We start from the raw sequence: 19,335 nt of genomic DNA on the forward strand, positions 1-19,335 counted from the left end.
GCAGCCGAACCCCGCAGCAGGCCGAGGGGCGGCCCTGCCCCCGGGGCTGCCCCCCCCTGCCCCGGGGTGGGGGGGGGGGGGGTAGGTGGGGGGGTCCCGGGGGGAGGGGGGGGGGGGCGCAGCCCTGTGCCCCCCCCATCCCCGGGCGGGCGCCGTGCCGCTGTCCGTGGTGCTGACGGACCCCGCACCGCCGGGCCCCGCTGGGAGGGGCGGGACGGGGCGCTCCGCAGGGTGCAGGGAGGGGGAGAGGAGGGCCCGGGGCTGCGGGGTCCTAAGCAGGGACAGCCACATGATCCGCATCCCACATGACACAGAAGGAAACCGGTGGCAGCAGCCAGCCGTGCGGAACGTCATTTTCTTTGCTCCGTCACAGAAGAGGGGTAGAACACGCCACCCCACCCCACCCCACCCCACCCAGATTCACACGTACCCGGGCAGAGGCGGCTGCGGGTGCGACAATATTGCGTGGCTTCCAGCGTGACTGGCTCCTTCCCAGGGATTCCTTCTCTTGGGATTACAAACGGGGAACGGACGAGACGGGCGCCTCTGGGATCGTGCTCCGGAGCAGGTACGTGGGTGGGAAGGTGCTGTGCTGAGCAGGGCTGTGGCCACCGGGGTGCTTCTCCTCGCAGAGGGGAGCAGCAGCATCTTTGCCACTAAATGATCTTCCCTGTGTTTACTGACGCACGTTTCACATCCTCGGGTTTTAGCAAGGAGGGCTCATTCCTCGGGAGGCAATGCTCTGCGGGGCTTCAATTTTAGGCTGATTCTGCTGAAAGCAGAGAGGTGTGCAGAATTACTGCAGAATAACTATCTATAGTTTCTGCTCAAATCTGCGCTCTGTCTGTCTATATTTATTATTTTTAAATTATGCCACTTATTAGTCTTAAAAAAATCCCCTGACATGATCGGTTTGACGAAAGCAGAAGATTACTTTTACTGAGATGGAGCAGACCAGTCTGTCCATCTGGTTTTTTTTTTTTTCTCTCTAGCCACATTCAGACAGCTTCTTCCTTCCTCGTGTTATTGCACTGAAACAGCTGCTTTTGTATTTTTCAGTCACTAATTTGAAATCACCCTTTTTGTGCGGGTGCCTGGATGCGGCTAGTTAGGGAAACACCAGAGGCGTAGCAATCTTTGCTTATCTGTAGCCAGCAGAGGCAAGAAGGCTGTTCTGGTTTTGCTAATTCAGGCACATACTCTGTAAGAATGCAGAGCAATATTTTTCATTTATCCAGCTGGCTTCCCACGTGTCAGACTGTATGTTGGCTCCACAGACTGATGGAGAAGTAAAACTGCCTTCTGCTTTCAAAAGGCCATTTGTGTATATGAGGCAGGATTCATAGCCAATTCTTTCTGGCAAAGATTTTCAAACGTGGCTCTGGAAGATTTGTTGTTAAAGCCACTGTTAATCGCTTAAACAAGCGGCTTGGTTTGTAGAAAAATTGGATGCCAACCCAGAGGCATCCTCAAAAGCTCATCTTTATTTGGATGTCTAAATACGGATTTTTGGAAGTTTAATTTATGAGTTTAAACATCCTGATCTCAAATGAGTCAGTAAGGGGAGGAACTTCTGTACCTTAGACACATTTGGGGAGATTCTGCTCCTTAGCTTAAAGTAAGAGCTTGCAGACTCCTACTCCCCCGCAGTTCTCCCGTGAAGCCTCTGTTTGCAAAGCTGTGCAGTGCAATTCCCCCATCTGGGTCACACCATATGATCTCCATCTGCCTTTCCCTTTGCAGCCCCACCAGGCATCCTTCCTCAGGTGTTTAACAGTTTAGAGGGCAATTTCCATCAGACAATGCAGAATAGCTCCCGAACATCCTCAGTTAGAGTCTGCTCCCCCTCCCCACCACAAACACAGTTCTCCCAGCACCAAAACATGACGCAAGCGCTTGCGTGTTTGGGATTTCACCATTCCAGCAGTTTCCATCAGTCCCTAGATTTTCCCTCTGACAGGTAGCCAACACCATTCTTGCAGCTGGCACCCTGCCCAAGAAGACACCTCCAGTTCAGGGGTCATCAGCAGGCCAGGATCTTACCTCGGTGGCTTCCTCCAGCCCGCTTCTTGTCCTCTCTGAGCCTAGCTCACCTGAGACATCCCTTCCAACAATCATCTCTGCATTATGCATTTCCAGCCTAACTATGGGCTTTGCATGGCCTTCAGCCCTCCCAGCTTCTCCAGCAAAGCTAGTATAGGAAGACTATGAAATGCTCTCACTAATGGCCGTATCTGCTGATGGAGGCCCATGGGAACGTTCTCCAACTGCTCATTCAGGTCTCCTCCACTCATTCCTATCAGATAAGTCCTCCTGGAAGCATCTTCTGATCTCTGGCAACTCCGTACCTGGTGTGATTATTAGCCACCAGTGCCACTCCACTCTCTGTCACTGGGTCTGGCGCAGGTAACCCGTGTCATGTGAGCACTAGATCCATGTCACTGAAAAGGGTGAAGAGCCATATGACAGGCACTTTCACATCCCAGCACAAAAATCCTGTTACCGTATTAACATCTGGTGTGTTGAGAAAGCAGTTTTTACAAGATGTAATATCAAGAATTCATTTCTGTATTACCTTTTCATACAGAAGCAAAAAAACCCCTTGGGTTCTCCTAGGAGGAGAACTTGTGCTCCCTACCAGTGAGAGGGTGAGCTAAGCTGCCAGAGTCCTCACTGAAGCTGCTGGCACATTTTCCCTGTGGGGGAGAGGACACTTGGCGAGGAGAGGGTGAGAATTTCCAAGAGATGGGCAGCAAAATCAGGCAAGCATGAGATTCACCACAGCTTATCTGTCAACACCCACCATGGCAAACCAGCCCTGGTAAGCACTGCATTCCTCATGTCAAGCAGAAGAGCATGCTGTGTTGTGGGCAGGGCCTGGTGTTGCCGAAAATTAATGTAAGTGTGTGGGAGAGAGCATTTATTTTTTTCCCTCTGAATCAGGAAAGGGTCCAGCCTAGCCGTGTCCAAGGACAGACTCGATCCCCAATAAGGAAGGCAAGCAGCCTGCAAAAGTGTATTTCAAGCTTCTCCACACTCTTCTTGGACAGATCCAGTAGGTGGAACCTATTTTGACTGCAGAGTTCGAAATTAGGTCAGTCCCTCTTCTCCTTGCTCCCACATTTTCATGCCCCCACAGTCACACTGGGCACAGATCTGGGTTCTGCCATCATTTTTAGATGAGTGCTAATCTAGAGTTTTGCCTGCTAGTCACGGCAGTAGGAGGATAGAACAAAGCTCTGAGACACTTAAAACTCTGTCGGTCTTTCTTTTAAGGCAGAAGAGTCACATCTATAACTGAAGGCTCGTAACCACTGTGTACCGGTTTGCAAACAGTGTGTTGCACTCATTATGCTCCTGAGGTAGCAGCCAGAGCACCATGCTGTGTGTGTCTCCTATGATTAGCCAGACCAGGCCACGGGCAAGAGCGGAGTAGGCAGATGGAAGAATCAGGCAGTCAAAAGGTCGTGGCAAATCCAAAAATTAATTCGGCACAGCCCAGGTCTATGGAAGGAAGGCTGTGTCCTCCATGGGCCTTACAGATGACCCTACCCCACAGCCACTGGAGGATTAATTTCTCACTGTAGATGACCCTGTCTATCTCTTTGGAAAGGTCATCCTCTCTACAGAACTGAGGATTGCAAACTCCACGTGTGCTTCAGCATAGCCTTGGTTGAAGAGAGTTGCTCTTGTTGCCTCACTCTGCAGCTGCTGATGAGGTGAGGTTGTCTATCTGGGTAGTGGTGCACGCAAATCTGGCTCATATTTTACCTCTATCTGTCCCTGAACCAGAGCATGGTGTGTTGGGTGTAAGTGGAATCCACAGTTACTGTAAGGGCTCCTTCCCACCACCAACAGAGGATAAATGTAGTCTTAGGGCTTAGATGCATGAACAAACTACTGGGTCTTAGCAACTCACCTCAGGTTAGTAGACCTACAGCGACTGCCTGCACGTCAGTCTTCACCCACGGTAAATACATGAGAAAAATTCATTTGCTTCAGATGTGGGAAAAAGCCATTGCTCCCACAACCTGTAACACCACAATGAACTTCAAGAGGTGGCACTGTCGCTTAAGGAGACTCGGCCAATTTGCGGTAACTTGTGACTTCTGTATGGTTTTGAACCCTGAACGTTCATCAGAATCATCCCCCATGGATTTGCCCTGGGCCAGGCCTCAGACCCAGTGCTACAGGTCTGCAGTCAGAGCAGTTACTCCAGATGTGAGCTGATAGACCCAGAAGCAATAGATGGACCCTGTTCTTGGTCTAGTTAGTTACTGTATGGTTCACCACTTAGCAAGCTCAGTTAAAAGGATAAAGCTGAAAAACAAATATTCCTCAGGCAACCGGTAGAAGAAATATAAATTTGTTTCACTCCCACTAAGTGTTGCAGTGTTATATCCTTGTTCTCAGCTTTAATACCTTATTAAAATAGTCTTGAAAGAACATGAAGGGTCACCAAAGGTTGACGGCAAAAAGACAGTCTAGTTGCCCTTACTTTTGTCAAGCATACAGCAGAAAAATCTTGTTTGGATCTATGCTCATGCAGTAGCTGAGTACAACATATATTCTTCAGATGTGCTGGAAATTAAGAATGTTTCCTTCCTTTATTTGATTCCAGCCATATTCCCTGCTCCCATGACCTCACCCTGCAATACAGACTAGGCTCTCAGGTGCTAATATAAGATGCAAAAATGTATATCGACTTATATCAACAGTTCAGAAGCTTTTCCCATATATTGAGTTGCCACCACACCACTACTGAAAACTTCATCCGTGAAACAGCCTATCCGTACTTCTGGCTGTGTCGTTCTTTAGCTGCTGCAGAACAGGAATCCCCACCAGCTGGGCAGAGCCAGGGAGCAGGCAGCAGCATATGAGATAAGGGTATGGATCTCAAAAGTTTTATTGCATTCCGAATATGTTATTCTCCTGATAAAACAGGGGCAGATGTTTTCTATCCCCATGCACTGGAATGCAGAGAGTGAGGAAGGACACACTTCACCTCTGGAGATTTTCAGGCTTTGCTCAGAAGAGCTGCCCAGAGAACAGAAAAGCCTTCGTAAGAGAAACAGGGCGAAGAGCTGAGCATTTTTATGAGCACTAGACCAGAGAAAAGAACTGGCAGGGAATCAGCGCGCTTACAAAAGCATGTGTATCCGCATTCCTCCACTGGAAGCAGAAGCGCTAAATGGCGTCAATACGCACACAGCCATCTCTGCACAGCAAGAAGCAAATAGAAGGTTAAAAGACTCTGTGTTCCTCTGTAAAAGAATTGTTACGCTGAGACCATGCACGCACAGAGTACTCTGAGTTAAAAGAGATGAATGTCACCTTCTAGCAGCTTACAGCCAGGCGAAAGCCGCCTGTTCTGATTCGATTTACTCCCACTTCTAATGTCTATTAAACTCAGTTAGATGAAGCGTTCCTCTTCCAGCTTGGCAGCTATTCCTGAGATATTCTTCAGAAAGGGAAGCTTATGGAGTTAATGACCAGCCTAATGCTTTCAAAATTATTTGCTGGGCCAAAGCTTGCCTGGTGTTTTGCAGTTATGATGCAGAGAGGTAAAATATGCTGAATAAAAAAACCCCCCTCTTGCTAGTGCTAGGTTAAGTAATGTACAATGATCTGCTTCTTTAGCTACCTTTTTTACCCTAAGAAACAGTGACTGGGAAAAAAACCCTGTTGTATTCTCTTGATTAAATATTAAAAAAGCCATTTTTTGCATTCCTTTCTGAATCTTATTAGGTTTTACTCTTCTAAATTGCAATGGATGCTGTATTTCTAGACAGGACAGTAAACACTCAAACACATAGTAACTATGCCATATGGGCTTTGTACAACAGCAAAGTACATGCAGCAGTGATTTTATGAAGTTCTCGTGGTTCTAACACTTCTCTAAGTAACAGACCTGTTTGGGAGAGTCCGCAAGAATATGTTTCCTTTGCTATCAACCCAAAGGGATAGCATTGAAAATGCGGCGTACAGGCCTTCAACCTGAAAATCAAGGTCTATAAAATAGGAACTGTGGCACCAGGAAATCCCTCTTTGATGGTTCTGAGTCATTTCACCTACCTTTTTTTCCCAAGCCAATGCACAAAATGTAGGGTTTTAAACAAAAATACAGGAAGTCCTTATACCAGTTTTAAAAGGATTCCAGCTCTAAAGTGTTCAAAAGAAAAACTGAGATTTTTGGCACTGCTGCATCCATGCAGACTCACAATTACTAGAAAGGATCCTTTCACTCAGCTCAGTATTATACGGGTTTAAATGGAAAATCAAACAAAAGCATTTTTGTTAAGTAGAAATGTAGGTAGGCCTCACGTATTTGCTGTATGCAATGTTAACTTTTTGTGTTTCTAATACCAGCTTATTGACCCGCAAGGCAGAGGGACACAAAAGAGCTCATCGCTATTTTCTTATGGGTCTGATATTTGCAAGTTGAACAGTTCACTAACACCTAAACTGTATTTCAGTAAACAAGGCAGCAAAAGGGGACATGGGAGTTGGGCGTACGCAATATAGCAAGATAGAGAACCTCTAGTTATTTGCATCCTAGGCCCATACAGAGCGGTGTGTACACTGAGCTTTTCATACCCATGTTACCATTAGCAGCATTGCTTCTAGTGCAGAAGTTTAAGTCTCCACTGTAAAAACCATACTTGCCCACAGAAGTAAAAGTTTTGCTGGGATATAGACGCTATGGTTCTTAGTGCCAAATCAAGGCACAATTCTGATCTCGGTGCCACCTAGGAAACATAGGATGAAGTCCACTGAACTGAATAGAGATCCTTTAACATGAAAGGACACCAGCTTCTGGTCCATTAGAAGGAAAAATTATGCCTGGCTAGGAATTCAGGAATTGCAGAGCACATTGGTTAATCAGACAGCTTTTACTTTCTTTTTTTTTCAAAAAAAAAGAAGTAATTGCTGTTCAACCACAGTAATCCTATTCTCAGGGTAGTCAAAGACCCTACTGCTGCACTTCTATTTTCACCTAGACCTTGCGGACAGCATATTGAATGACTCTGGATTTTTCCAAGGAAGAAAGAATCACAAAATACAGTGTTACTTGCACCTGTGTTTGATGCCTCTTCTCTTTCACTGACAGTGAGGAAACCACCACCGCCGCCGCTGGAGACCCGTAACCAACTACCCTAGCTCTCAACACAAGCACACGGTCTCCGGTGAAGGGTGGCCCACAGCAAGGCTTCTCCCATTCAGATACTGCTTGCTCTGTTAGCAAAGCTCCAACACAAGACCGCTGGCTAGACCTCTTGCCATCCTCCTTCTGCTGTAGGCACCCACCAGTTAGGTCTCCACGCACACCTCTGAGGGTGTTACGTACCGTTCCCCGATGGGGCTGCTGAATTCCTGTCTTCTCCAAGGAGTGTTTGCAGATAGCTTGAGTTATCCAGTAAACCATGGTCGGGCTGACTTTTAGGCAAAATGCAACAGAAAAAAAAATACTATTTGAGTGCTATAACCACATAACTATTTTTTGGTTTATCCACCTGCATCACTAAAAGTCATAGGTTTGGACAGACACAGACAACAGATTTCACTGACCAGGAGAAATATCATGAGAACAATGTTAGCAAGTCTCCATATTTTAAAGGCTTAGGAAGGTCATTTCATTCTTATATTTGACTTCCACCACTCTTCAGTATTGGTCAAGGAATTTCATCTGGTTATTTTTCTACGGAGCATAATTTATGCAGCTGGCTATTTTTAAATGGCACACATTTCTGCATGGCAAGTAGGGAAATTAAGGAAGAAAATTAGCCCATAATCTTCTTTTCTATCTGGTTAATAGGCTCCACATGTATTATTCTATTACAGATAATTCCAACATGCAATTTAGCGGGTTGTACTGTCAATGCATCTTGCCATTCTGCTGGAGACGGCAGCCCAAATGTCCTGCAGACAGCTGATGGCGGCAGGAGATCTCCAGGGGAGTCGATTCACCCGACAGAGGGTGGGGAAAAGCTGTCTAAGAAACCAGGAATCATCTCCCAGGCAAAGCTACCAAGAAAGCAATGAGGGAAGGCAGATAAGGGTGAGGGGGAAGCGAAGACAGGGCTGGGCAGCACTGTGCAGCCCTCCAGCAGAAGACGGGACGAGGGGCAGGGTATCATCTGCAGACCAAATGCACGGCGCCCGTCGCAGGCGGTCGGCAGCTCGACCACCGCGATACTCGCTTCTGGGTCTCCTCACCGGTGTCTCCGAGTGACGGGAGGGTGCCATGCAAAATTCCTTCTTTACCATGCCCCACCGAAACGCACCCGGTTGTTACTAGCCTCAAACTGCTTCAGCTATGAGTCCAGCTTAACCCAAGCCACGTTTTCAGCTCCCAGACGCTACCTGAATGCGAAAGCTGATAAATCAGGCCAACCGCTTTGGGAGCAGCGTGGGTGACTCAGGCATTGACCCACTTTTGGACGACAGGGAGTCAGCGGCCGGGCACGGGGCGAAGGGGAGAGGCAGAGTGGGGTCCTGCGGCAGCGCGGCTGCAGCTACGCAGGCTGGCTGTGCCCGTGCAGCCACGCTGTGCTGCGCTCGAACACGTTTCCAAGCACGCTACATTTATGCCTGTGCTCTGCAGCTGATGGTACTTCAAGCCTGTTCGTGTGAAACACACAATGTTATATTAAGCACAGCTAATGAATACAGGATCTAAAAAACTAGACAAAAAAAAAAAATCTCCTCTAACCACACCAAGCACTTAATACATCTTTTCCTCTTCCACATCTGAATATTTTTTTGCGTTGCTTTCTTGAAGATGACACGCAAAACAGCGCAATGAGCAAGATCCCAAATTCATCCGGTGGCTTTGTGCTTTCAGGCTCCGCTCTGAGTTGGCAGACAAGGAGAAAGTAATTGGTGGTAGATGCAGAGCTAGAGTAGGCAGAGCAAAACGCCTCAGCAAAACACTGAAAAAAAACCTCAGAGAGAAAAGCTGGGAAATTGAACCACGTGGAAAGCTGAGGAGGCTGGGGCTGGCTTTTTGAACTTGTCCATTTGGCTTCTGGGATGAAATTTTTGATCTTCGGAATCATTAATTGAATCTTGATTTATTTGCACAGTATCAAGACTTTAAGGTTAAGCATTCACACAATATACCCACAGAAACAGACTTTCCATTTTTAATGATTAAGATGATTTGCATGTCAACACCATGACAGAAGGGACAATTTTTGGAGCATTAGCCCCCAGCAAGGTGTTTGCATACACATAGCCACTAATATTAAGTATTTTTCTATTTTATCCCTGTGATAGGCTAGGACCAACCCAACCATCTGGCTAAATCCAAGATTGGAAACTCTGTCTAGCAATATATCCATTCTTGCCTCACTCTTCCTTAAAACAGGAGGTAATAGCTGTTACGTACCATGGTGGGTACCATACCTACCACAAAGAACCAGCCATAGTTTCATCCCAGAACCTGTATTTCAGTGCTAGCTCAGTAATACAGAGGTCACACTAGCATACATGCAGGTGAAAAACACCGTTTAGAAAGTAGACAGATTACTGATTTTGTTCAGGCATACAATGACTAACTCTTGACGAAAATTTCCTCACTGTGAAAGGGCTGAGGAGGATTCACGGTGAGGAGTGCCCACCCAGCTTGGTGCCAGTCCTTCCACTGTGCTGATCTTTCCTTTGCCTTCAAATCCAGACCTTGCCTACCTTCCAGAATTATATCCAGAACCAAAAATTTCAGGGATATAGGGATATAAACACCAGTGGCACTAACGTTTGGATGGGAGCAGGATTTGGCTGCTAGTATCTTTATCAATGAAGATGCTATTATTGTTGAAAATATCACAGAATCACAGAATGTTAGGGGTTGGAAGGGACCTCTGTAGGTCATCTAGTCCAACCCCTGTCGAGGCAGACAACATCCACTGCTCTCCCCTTGTCTATCACTTCCCATTCAAACTCTTGGAATAAGAAACATCTCCTTTGCCTACCTACTTGATGGATTTATGTCAAGCCAAGGGAGCAGGGACACTGTTGGTCTGGTTTTTGCCACTTCCATGGTCACTGGGAAGTACAGCTCATCTCTGGGATCAGTGGGATATATTGCAGGTTGCAGGTTATCAGCATTGGTGAACCTGCACCTTGGGGTCTATCTGTGAAAGGGACTTTCAGAGGGCAGAAATACCTGTCCTAAAATAGTCAGGCCATTAATAAAAGTCTGCATGAAAACTGACAGCCTCTGCTCTACCAGTCTCACCATATGCTTCTGACCATTTTTCTGAAATCAGCGTATACTACTTTAAATTATCTTTGATTGGTTAAGATAGGGTTTTTTGTACATACTTACAAAACAAAAACCTTTTCTCTTCTTTCTTTTACAGCCTGAGCAAAAGAGGTGGTCATGTTTGCCCACAGCATGGATAATAGCAGTGGTCCCTTGGTTCTCCCCACCTTATTGCTCTTTCTGCAGAACAAGAGCTACCCGAAAACCTCCATCCCTCCTACTGGCTACGAGATGACAGAGACACCCGTAGGACCCAGTTCAAGCAGGAACCACACTGTCTCGCAGTATGAACTGAGGCCGGTGGAAATTGCAGCAGCCAGCATGGTTTTGGGAGTGTTGTGGCTGGTTTCTGTCTTTGGAAACTCCCTGGTTTGCTTAGTGATCCACAGGAGCAGGAGGACACAATCCACCACCAACTATTTTGTTGTCTCCATGGCCTGTGCAGACCTTCTCATCAGTGTCACAAGTGTTCCCTTCGTGCTGCTCCAGTTAACCTACGGCAGGTGGACGCTGGGGAACGTGATGTGCAAGCTGGTAAGGTACATACAGTACGTCACCCCTGGAGTCCAGATATACGTGCTCCTCTCTATATGTGTGGATCGATTCTACACTATCGTCTACCCCCTGAGCTTCAAAGTGTCCAGGGAGAAAGCCAAGAGAATGATTCTGGCCTCTTGGCTGTTTGTCGCTATGTTTGCATCATCGGCTTTCTTTTTCTATGGCTCTAACAGCAGTGACCACTGCAACTTTTTTCTACCCAGTTCTTGGGAAGCAGCTGTCTACGGTATCACCCACCTCTTCGTGGTGTTTTTAATCCCATCCATCCTCATTATCCTCTTCTACCACAAGGTCATCAAGTACATTTGGAGGATAGGCACTGATGGCAGGACTGTCAGGAGGACAACAAATATTGTCCCAAGAACGAAGGTGAAAACCATCAAGATGTTCTTGATGTTAAACTCGTTGTTTCTCCTGTCCTGGCTCCCTTTTTATGTGGTACAGCTGTGGCACCCACATGAAACAGACTACAGAAAGAGCTCCCTGGTTTTCCTGGCCATCACGTGGATCTCTTTCAGTTCTTCGGCCTCTAAGCCAACCCTCTACTCCATATATAATGCAAACTTTAGAAGAGGCGTGAAAGAAACGTTTTGCATGTCTGCCATGAAATGCTACAGAAGCAACGCATACACCATCACCACCAGTTCCAGGATAGCCAAAAAAAATCACATTGGGATTGAAGAAAACCCAGCTCCGGCCAAAACTGTCACCAAAGACTCCATCTATGATGCTTTTAACAGAGAAGCAAAGGAAAAGAAGCTTGCCTGGCCTATTCAGTCCAATCCTCCAAATACATTTGTCTAGTCGGTTTCATTGCTTTGAAAAATTACAATGTACCCTTAGAACAGGGAGCTTTCTCTTGGTTTTGAACTAATGTATATTTACACCTTTTTACCACAACTTTTAGGGAAGAAAAAAAGATGTTTTTATTCTATTAAATGCCTTGATTTTGATGTGTCCTGTCTATTTCATTTTAGTTACATTCTGCTTTTTGGAACTACTCACCCTGAATCAAGCGCATTATGTTTTTACAAAACAGAAAAGCTCTTACACTATGAGTACGTAGGGAAAAAGGGAAAGGAAAAACACTGCTTTTTTTATATCCCTGTATTTTGGCCACGGTGTATAAATGCAGAAATCCACCCAAAGCCATCTACACTTCCTGAAACAGGCAGCCTTTCAGACTTTTTTTTTTTTTTTTGCAGTTATCAACCTCATGAATAAGAAGTGGACTGAATCTATGTGTGGAATATCGATTTATTCTCTTAATTCCCATAGCACTGCCTAGAAGAACTGTACCACACCCTCAGAAAACACAGATTAGTTTATCCACAAAATGAGGTCAGCGCTAGCATCCGGTTGGTGAATTCCCCTCACTCGGCTGGAGATGTGGAAGGTCCAGCCCAGGTGCTACACCCCTCACTCAATAAGGTTCCCATTTTGTCTTACAACATCGACAGGAGAGTTCCACAGGGTTCAGACCAGAGGTCCGTCCATCCCAATATCCTATTGTTGACCATAGACATCAGCAGGTGTTTGATGATAGAGCACAGGAAGCAGGGAAGTTACAGAGAGGTCTCCTCTCACCTCCTTCCAGACTCCGGCATTCGCTGCTAAGAATTAAGAACCTTCACAGGGTAGCTGCCAAAAAGTGGTGCCATTCAGTAAGTCCAGAGCAGGTCCAGAATGGACCTAGTCACAAAGTCCCAAAGACGGGACAACAGACCCACCCTGCTTGCTCAGGCCCTGTCTGGGCAGATTTCAGGAGAGTTTTGCCTGAGAATCAAGGATTTGACCTCTTTATGGTTGAGGATCTCAAGCCCTTTCTTCCTATTCTGTTTTATTCTCAACTAGCTCTGATAAAGTCAGTAGATGGTGAATAGTTGATCCCCACCCACACCCTCTCTGCCAGTCTTCGGCTTCACAGAATCACAGAATGTTTGGTCAGGGTTGGAAGGGCCCTCTGTGGGTCATCTAGTCCAACCCCCCTGTCGAAGCAGGGTCACCTACAGTAGGCTGCACAGGACCTGGTCCAGGCGGGTCTTGGATATCTCCAGAGAAGGAGACTCCACAGCCTCCCTGGGCAGCCTGTTCCAGTGCTCCGTCAACCTCAGAGTGAAGAAGCTCTTCCTCATGTTCTTCCTCATGTTCAGACAGCTTGCAAACCTCTACTATGTATTGTCTCAGTTGTTTCTTTTCCATACTGAAGACCCTCATCCTACTCAGTCAATTCTTGAACAGAGCTGGCTCCAGACGAGGCTCTCCTTGGAGCACCCTAATGTAGCTGCCAGGGCATGGCCAAGGATCCTCAAGTCTAGACTACCAGAGGCATTTCACATTCAAGTCATCCCAAAAGCGTTTGGACACTTTGATCCCAGGCGTTAAACTGGGCCAGTGTGCAGGTGTTGGCGATCCCTCCACATCCTCCTGTTTCAAAATCTGAAGCTCCCTGCTGCATTTTCGAAAGAGATGTCCTCAGCCACAACCTCCTCAGGAAAGGGTTATCTTCTTCTGCTCTCAGAGCAAATGCGGCACAGCTGCGTTCCTGTTTGTGCCTGGGGCCTGAAAGTGCTGCAGTGATGCAAGTCAACAGAACAAGAGCAGCAAGTACTACAGGGTGTATTAAACACGCTGGAGTATCTTCTTCTCCCATCAGCAGGGAGCAGAAGTACACATGTTGTAGAGCCCCGAGCTGACATCCTCTGAAGAGACTGTCATGCTGGCAGTGTGGGTGGGGAAACTCCTCTGTTGAGAAATATTCCTGCATGTATGGTAGCAAACTTCCTTCCTCCTCCTCTACCACACGAAGTATGGTTGTGAGAACCCTTACTGGCTGCAGGAACACTTCCAGTAGGTATTTCACAAATTCAGAAATCCCCATTAAACAAGGATCTGATATTTCTCATTAAAGACATCAGCAAAAATTCCCATGAACTGGGAGGAGAGAGGACTTTCAAAATGAGACAAGACCAGTATTTTCTGTGTGGGTCCTGTTCCAAGCGGATTGTTTCCCCCTGGAACATCACCGTATGCTTCATTTTTCTTTGCCACTTTATTACCTCTGACACAGTAAAATCAGATCTAGGGTAAGCAGGCCAGGTATACTTTGCAACGTTGTTGGGTTGTGAGATGGAAACCCAACAGTTGTTCTTTCGGTTAGTAGTTTTACTAGAGAAACGGGTCTGAACAGAATGAGCCCTGAAGCTGCAGAGGACCACAGGGTCACGGTTACCCACCTTCCGCCAGGTCTGAGACCAGAAGGACCTAGGACACTTGTTGTTTCCAGTCTACGTGGATGGCAGTGCGTGAGACAGCCTCGTTGTCTGGGCATCACGGGCAGGACCGGCCATAACAGCCGCTGTCCAGTCAAGGTGTACCCAGAGAGGCTGCAGGTGGTGAGTCCTTGCACAACTGGACCTCAGAGATGTTCCAGTGGATGTTCCCTGCGCACAGCCAGCTCCCAGCCCGCAGATGAGGAGCAGGTCTCAGACCGTTACAGATCCCAAAGGAAAATACCGCTGCAGCCACCATGTGTAGGGGCTGCTGCCCTCAGACTGGTTCCATTGCTGAAAAGGAAGGGAGGGGGAGAGGCAGCCCATCCCTACGGCGCCAGTGCCACGCCGCAGACCCACGGCCGGCCAGGTGTCACTCCACAGACAAAGCCCAAAGAACACACCAGCAGGTGTGAAACCACAGACCTCTGTGCAGCTTGCCCTCTCGCGAATTCAGCCATGGCACAACAGCTAGGGACATGTGTCCCCGGCTTGAAAGAGTTGGCAGTTCTGCCCTGGAATCATGAGTGTAACTGGCCCTACGACCACGAGTGGAGTCTGGAGGTTGGCTTTCTGAAACCACCTTTCTGTATCAGCAAAAGCCCAGTCACAGTTGTATCACACTAAGCGTGACTCTGCTCATACAGCTTCTTTTAGCCAAAACTATACTGGTAAAAACACTTTCTCACTAACCTAAGCTGTATTTGAACTTGGAGGAATTTGCTGTCCCTCCACGCGGTTATACTGATAAACCTTCCTGGTTTCTACTTCCACACGACACAGCTTTCAGTATGGCTAAAAAAGTTATCCAGAACAATCAAAAAAATCAAAAAACCCCCACTGGTTCAGTTGCTAGCTAGCCGATAGATGCCTTGGTCTGAAAAGCCAGCCTTCCCCACGCAGCACAAGGGAAGGGAGCAGCGACGTGCCTCTACGTTGGGTGCATATGGTCACGCTCACTCCTACCTCCTTCCTTTCCCCGGTCCACCAGTCCTGCCAGTCCTCCCTATCCTTCATCCCACCGGCCGTGGCTGCTGACCAGGCTCAGGCCTTGGTGAACACCGTGCTTCTGGGAGAGGTGCCTGAGGAAAGGCCACCCGAGCCGCCCTCAGATGACACCCGGCCACCGGCAGTCTGGTGCTGCTGCTGTGAGAGCTGAAGAAGACATCATGCTACAGCAGTGCTCAAGATGGGAAATACCCGGCAGCTGGACAATTGAAGCGGCAGCTACTCCATGCTTGGAGCTGACTTTGGAAACTTGTAATGAAATGGATGGAGACTGACAGGTGCTGACCTGGTGCCAGAGGGAGGAGAAAGCTTTTCCACTCCTTCCATAGTTTTAGGACAGGTGATGGATGGGTTTGGTAGCACCAGGTACCCTCCTGGTCTGGCAAGGCCCCAGAGGTGCCAGAGACTCATGGATCATGGATTATCTAAGCAAGAAATGGAAAATGCTGCGGGATTTGCCTGGTCAATGTAAACAAATCTCTCCACATTCCCTCACAGCTCCTTATTGCCAGCAAACTGTTTCAGCGACACATCTAATGCAACAACAGAGTTAACGAGGGATGAGGAAACTTTCGGACTACGCTGAGCAATTCTGCTTCGACAAAGGCACCTTGAAGAAACACATTTTAATGTGGGAGTAGCCAGCAACCACCCCTGGAGCTTCACACAGCTCTGGAGACACCCCTGAACCCCAGAAAGGCGGGTTAGGTGCCTGGGACACTGAGCACTGCTCCTGCGTGGGTGCACATGCGTGCCCGTGAGCACGCGCGTGAGTGAGGAGGAACCCGCTGGGCAGACGTGGGCCGAAGCTGGCAGAAGTTGTTAGGGCAGGTTTGTCAATGAGCAAACAAAAAAATCCCCGTTCACCCCATCATCTCAACCCCATCTGCAAAGAAGCAGTGCTGGGAGAGAGGAGTCCTGGATCTCTAGCCCATCCACCCCTCAGTCTTCAATGTTTTCTGTGTAAGAACATGACACAGTGCCAACCATTAAACATTTTTTTCCAATTAAGCGGACATCCATTAAGTGGAAATCCCATCATTGCTTTTTACTTTCAGTATTAAGTGGCTTGCACCTGGTAATTACTAGTACAAATTGTCAAATTATGCCCTCCCCTCTTTATTTCAGCAGAAAGTTGGATTTTTGGTTAAACATATTTTTAAAATTTCCAGTTGAGGGATGGGGGCTAGTGATAAGCAGAGACAAACACCGCTTGAACCTGCTTTTTAGCCAGCCTCCTGGAGGTGATAGTGAGGTGGCTATCACCCATAATTGGACTTAAGAGTTTCCATATGCCCAGTTAAGAATCCCCTGAGTTTTTCCAGTCTTTTCAACTCAACCAGTTTGACTTCAGAATTAATTGACATTGATTTAGAAGTTGGTCTTCCAAGGTGTTGAAAACACGCCACTGATTTTATCTGAAATTCTGTGTGCTCAGCCTTTCTCAGTATCAGATTCTTCCTGTTTAAAAGAACAAAAAGCAGACTTAAAGTTGATTAAAGCCAGACCCATAGGCTCAGGGGAAGGGTTACTAGCCCCCTAAGTGATTCTGTAAGTTAATGTGTCTTTATTAGTTGGGTCTTTTCAACCTAGCAAGTGTTGTGGAATAGGCCATTATAAATTACATAAGCTTTATTTGAACTGGCTTCTAGTAAAAAATAACACACCTACTGGAAGATTGTTATACAAATGTCACCTTCTGGTGAGCACTCTGAACTAAAACCCAGATTTATTCTGCACTACTGTTAAGACACACAAAGGCTTCTTTCAGTTTTCTCATGAAACTGGTCCCTGGACAAAATTCAGAAGTGGCATAGGCAGCAGTAATTCCCTTGTGTTCAGTATCTCAATCATTTTAGACCAGCTCTTGATTTGGTCCTACACTTGCAGAGGAATAGGAAAAAAAAAAAAAGATTACATCACCAAATAATTTAATTCGTCCTCCTCTCATGCCTGGCCAGACACCAGCTTTTTCACTGCATGTACAAGTAAGAGCAAGAGACACTTTTGTTTCCATGGTTTGAAGAGGAGGAACTGACCAAGGACTTTCATTTTTCTGAGGCCGTGTAGAATTAGACAGCAGAGGCTGCATACAGATGGGGGTAATTACCCATCTGATTTCCAAAGGCACTACAGCATTTCTTTTCAGCCCTGGAGATATACCGTCTGCCCTGCCATGCACACTCTGCAGAGTCCCTCTCCATCTTGATCCAAACAGAGGAAGGAAAATGATTAAGGGATACCCAGAGTTAGCAAGATTTCAGCTTATTTACCAGTTAGCTGTGAATGCAGCTGGAGTAGCCCTGGATTTCTTATGAAGTCACAGCACTGCCAGGAGCTGGTCTGCTGTCAGGCTTTCTGCCGACTCTGAAACAGCTCTTGCCACATTATTGACTTAGTCTTTCATAGTAATGAAAGGTTGCACATTTTTTTAATTAAGAAGAGACATGTTGGGGATGTGGCGCTTGGCCCTCATAGCAGGGGTTGCGCTGCCAGCACCAGCCTATGGCAGAAAGTACGACCCACGCGTAATCTTAGGGCACCAGCAGAAGGCGGCCACCACTTTAGTACAGGCCAGAAAACAGTCGGATAGACATGTAAAGAGCTGTTCCAAAATACTTCAAAGGAGCGTGATATAGCAAAGGGTGACTCTCCACAAATTGCTCTTGAACCTACAAAGCAGCTCTGCAAGTCCCACCCGCGAGCTCGAGTCCTGGGCGTGATGGCAGACATGCTGCCTTTCCAACACCACTCCACACTGCTGTTCATCTCCCCTGCCCAGGGGCTGCCACCCATAACTCCTAACACCATTAGGAGCCAGCTTCTGACAGTCCAACGTTGTTTTTGATGGCCAAGTGACCTAGTTGTGTCTTCAAAGACCTTTTCCCACTTGTTGATCATGTCAACTGTCATGAGAAATTCCTCTCAAGGTAAGAAAGCATTTGGAGTTTTGTCTTCAAGGGAAATAATTATCTCTTTCCTCCGTTAAAAAAAAAATCTATTCATACTAGTGAACACTTTTTAAATATATGAGTAGTATATTTCAGGTATTTGATGTCATCGTGGAAGTTTGGCTTGTGAAAGGACACAGGAGGAACATTTTTGATGGAAAATGACCCTTTCAGTGGTCTCCCAAAGCTCTCCACAGATTTAGCATGGTTGTGAGAGTGCAAGAGCTGTACTTACCGTGGTGCCTTCTGCCTCATGAGCAGAGCGTGCACGGGATGTCCAATACCACTCGCCACGCACGGTTCCAGCTCGCGCTGCACCTCTGCGGAAAGAAATCCAGTGCAACCTCGTCATCAGCGCACAGAAAGCTTCCCGGGAGGTGGTACCTCTCTTTAGTCTTCCCAGCTTAACTCCTGCTTGGTGGAGGGAGACAGAATGATCTGTACAGAGAAAAACTCCCCGCAGAGCCCAGCGACCTGCCTGCCGCACCGGTATAGTAAGAAGAGCATTCCTCACCCTCCATGGAGCTCTCGCTGCAGCTCACGCCTTGCACCCATTATTTTCCCCTGCGATCTCCTCATGACTGCAAGACCAGCAGCATTCCCACCTTAGTTGTCAGGACGACTTTCTTCTAAATTTCCCTGAAAATACACTTTATTTCTCTCAGGCTTCTGAATGTAACCATGGGCAAGACAGCAGCGCGCTATGTATGAAGATAAAAACAAGGAAAATAAACACACACAAAATCATTTAAACTTAACATAAAAACATTTGGCTTAAAAGAAACATAAAGCATAACTTAGATTAGGACATTCTGTTAACAAATATCTCATTGGAGGCACCTGTAAAACGCTGCCAACCTTCTGTTGTATGCTTGCAGCAGGAGAGCTTATGTAAAGAACCTGCCCTCTACGCTGCCCTAGTGAGGCCCCATCTGCAGTGCTGTGTCCAGTTCTGGGCTCCCCAGTTCAAGAAAGATGAGGAGCTGCTGGAGAGAGTCCAGCGGAGGGCTACAAGGATGATGAGGGGACTGGAGCATCTCTCCTACGAGGAAAGGCTGAGGGAGCTGGGCTTGTTCAGCCTGGAGAAGAGAAGGCTGAGAGGGGACCTCATAAATGCTTATAAATATCTGCAGGGTGGGTGTCAGGAGGACGGGGCCAGACTCTTTCCAGTGGTGCCCAGTGACAGGACAAGGGGCAACGGGCACAAACTGAAGCAGAGGAAATTCCGTCTGAACATGAGGAAGAACTTCTTCCCTCTGAGGGTGACAGAGCCCTGGAA

General features: G+C 47.1%; 1 protein-coding gene across 1 annotated transcript; it reads left to right on the plus strand.

Moving 5' to 3' along the window:
• The first annotated feature begins 236 nt into the window (after positions 1-236).
• On the plus strand, positions 237-11,762 carry GPR19 (G protein-coupled receptor 19). Its single transcript, XM_075413546.1, has 2 exons — positions 237-568; positions 10,365-11,762. The coding sequence occupies exon 2, from the start codon at positions 10,385-10,387 to the stop codon at positions 11,627-11,629; it is 1,245 nt and encodes a 414-aa protein (XP_075269661.1). The 5' UTR covers positions 237-568; positions 10,365-10,384; the 3' UTR covers positions 11,630-11,762.
• Positions 11,763-19,335: the final 7,573 nt, after the last annotated feature.

Source organism: Opisthocomus hoazin, chromosome 1 (assembly GCF_030867145.1).
Source record: "Opisthocomus hoazin isolate bOpiHoa1 chromosome 1, bOpiHoa1.hap1, whole genome shotgun sequence".
In the NCBI taxonomy this organism is placed as follows: Eukaryota; Metazoa; Chordata; class Aves; order Opisthocomiformes; family Opisthocomidae; genus Opisthocomus; species Opisthocomus hoazin.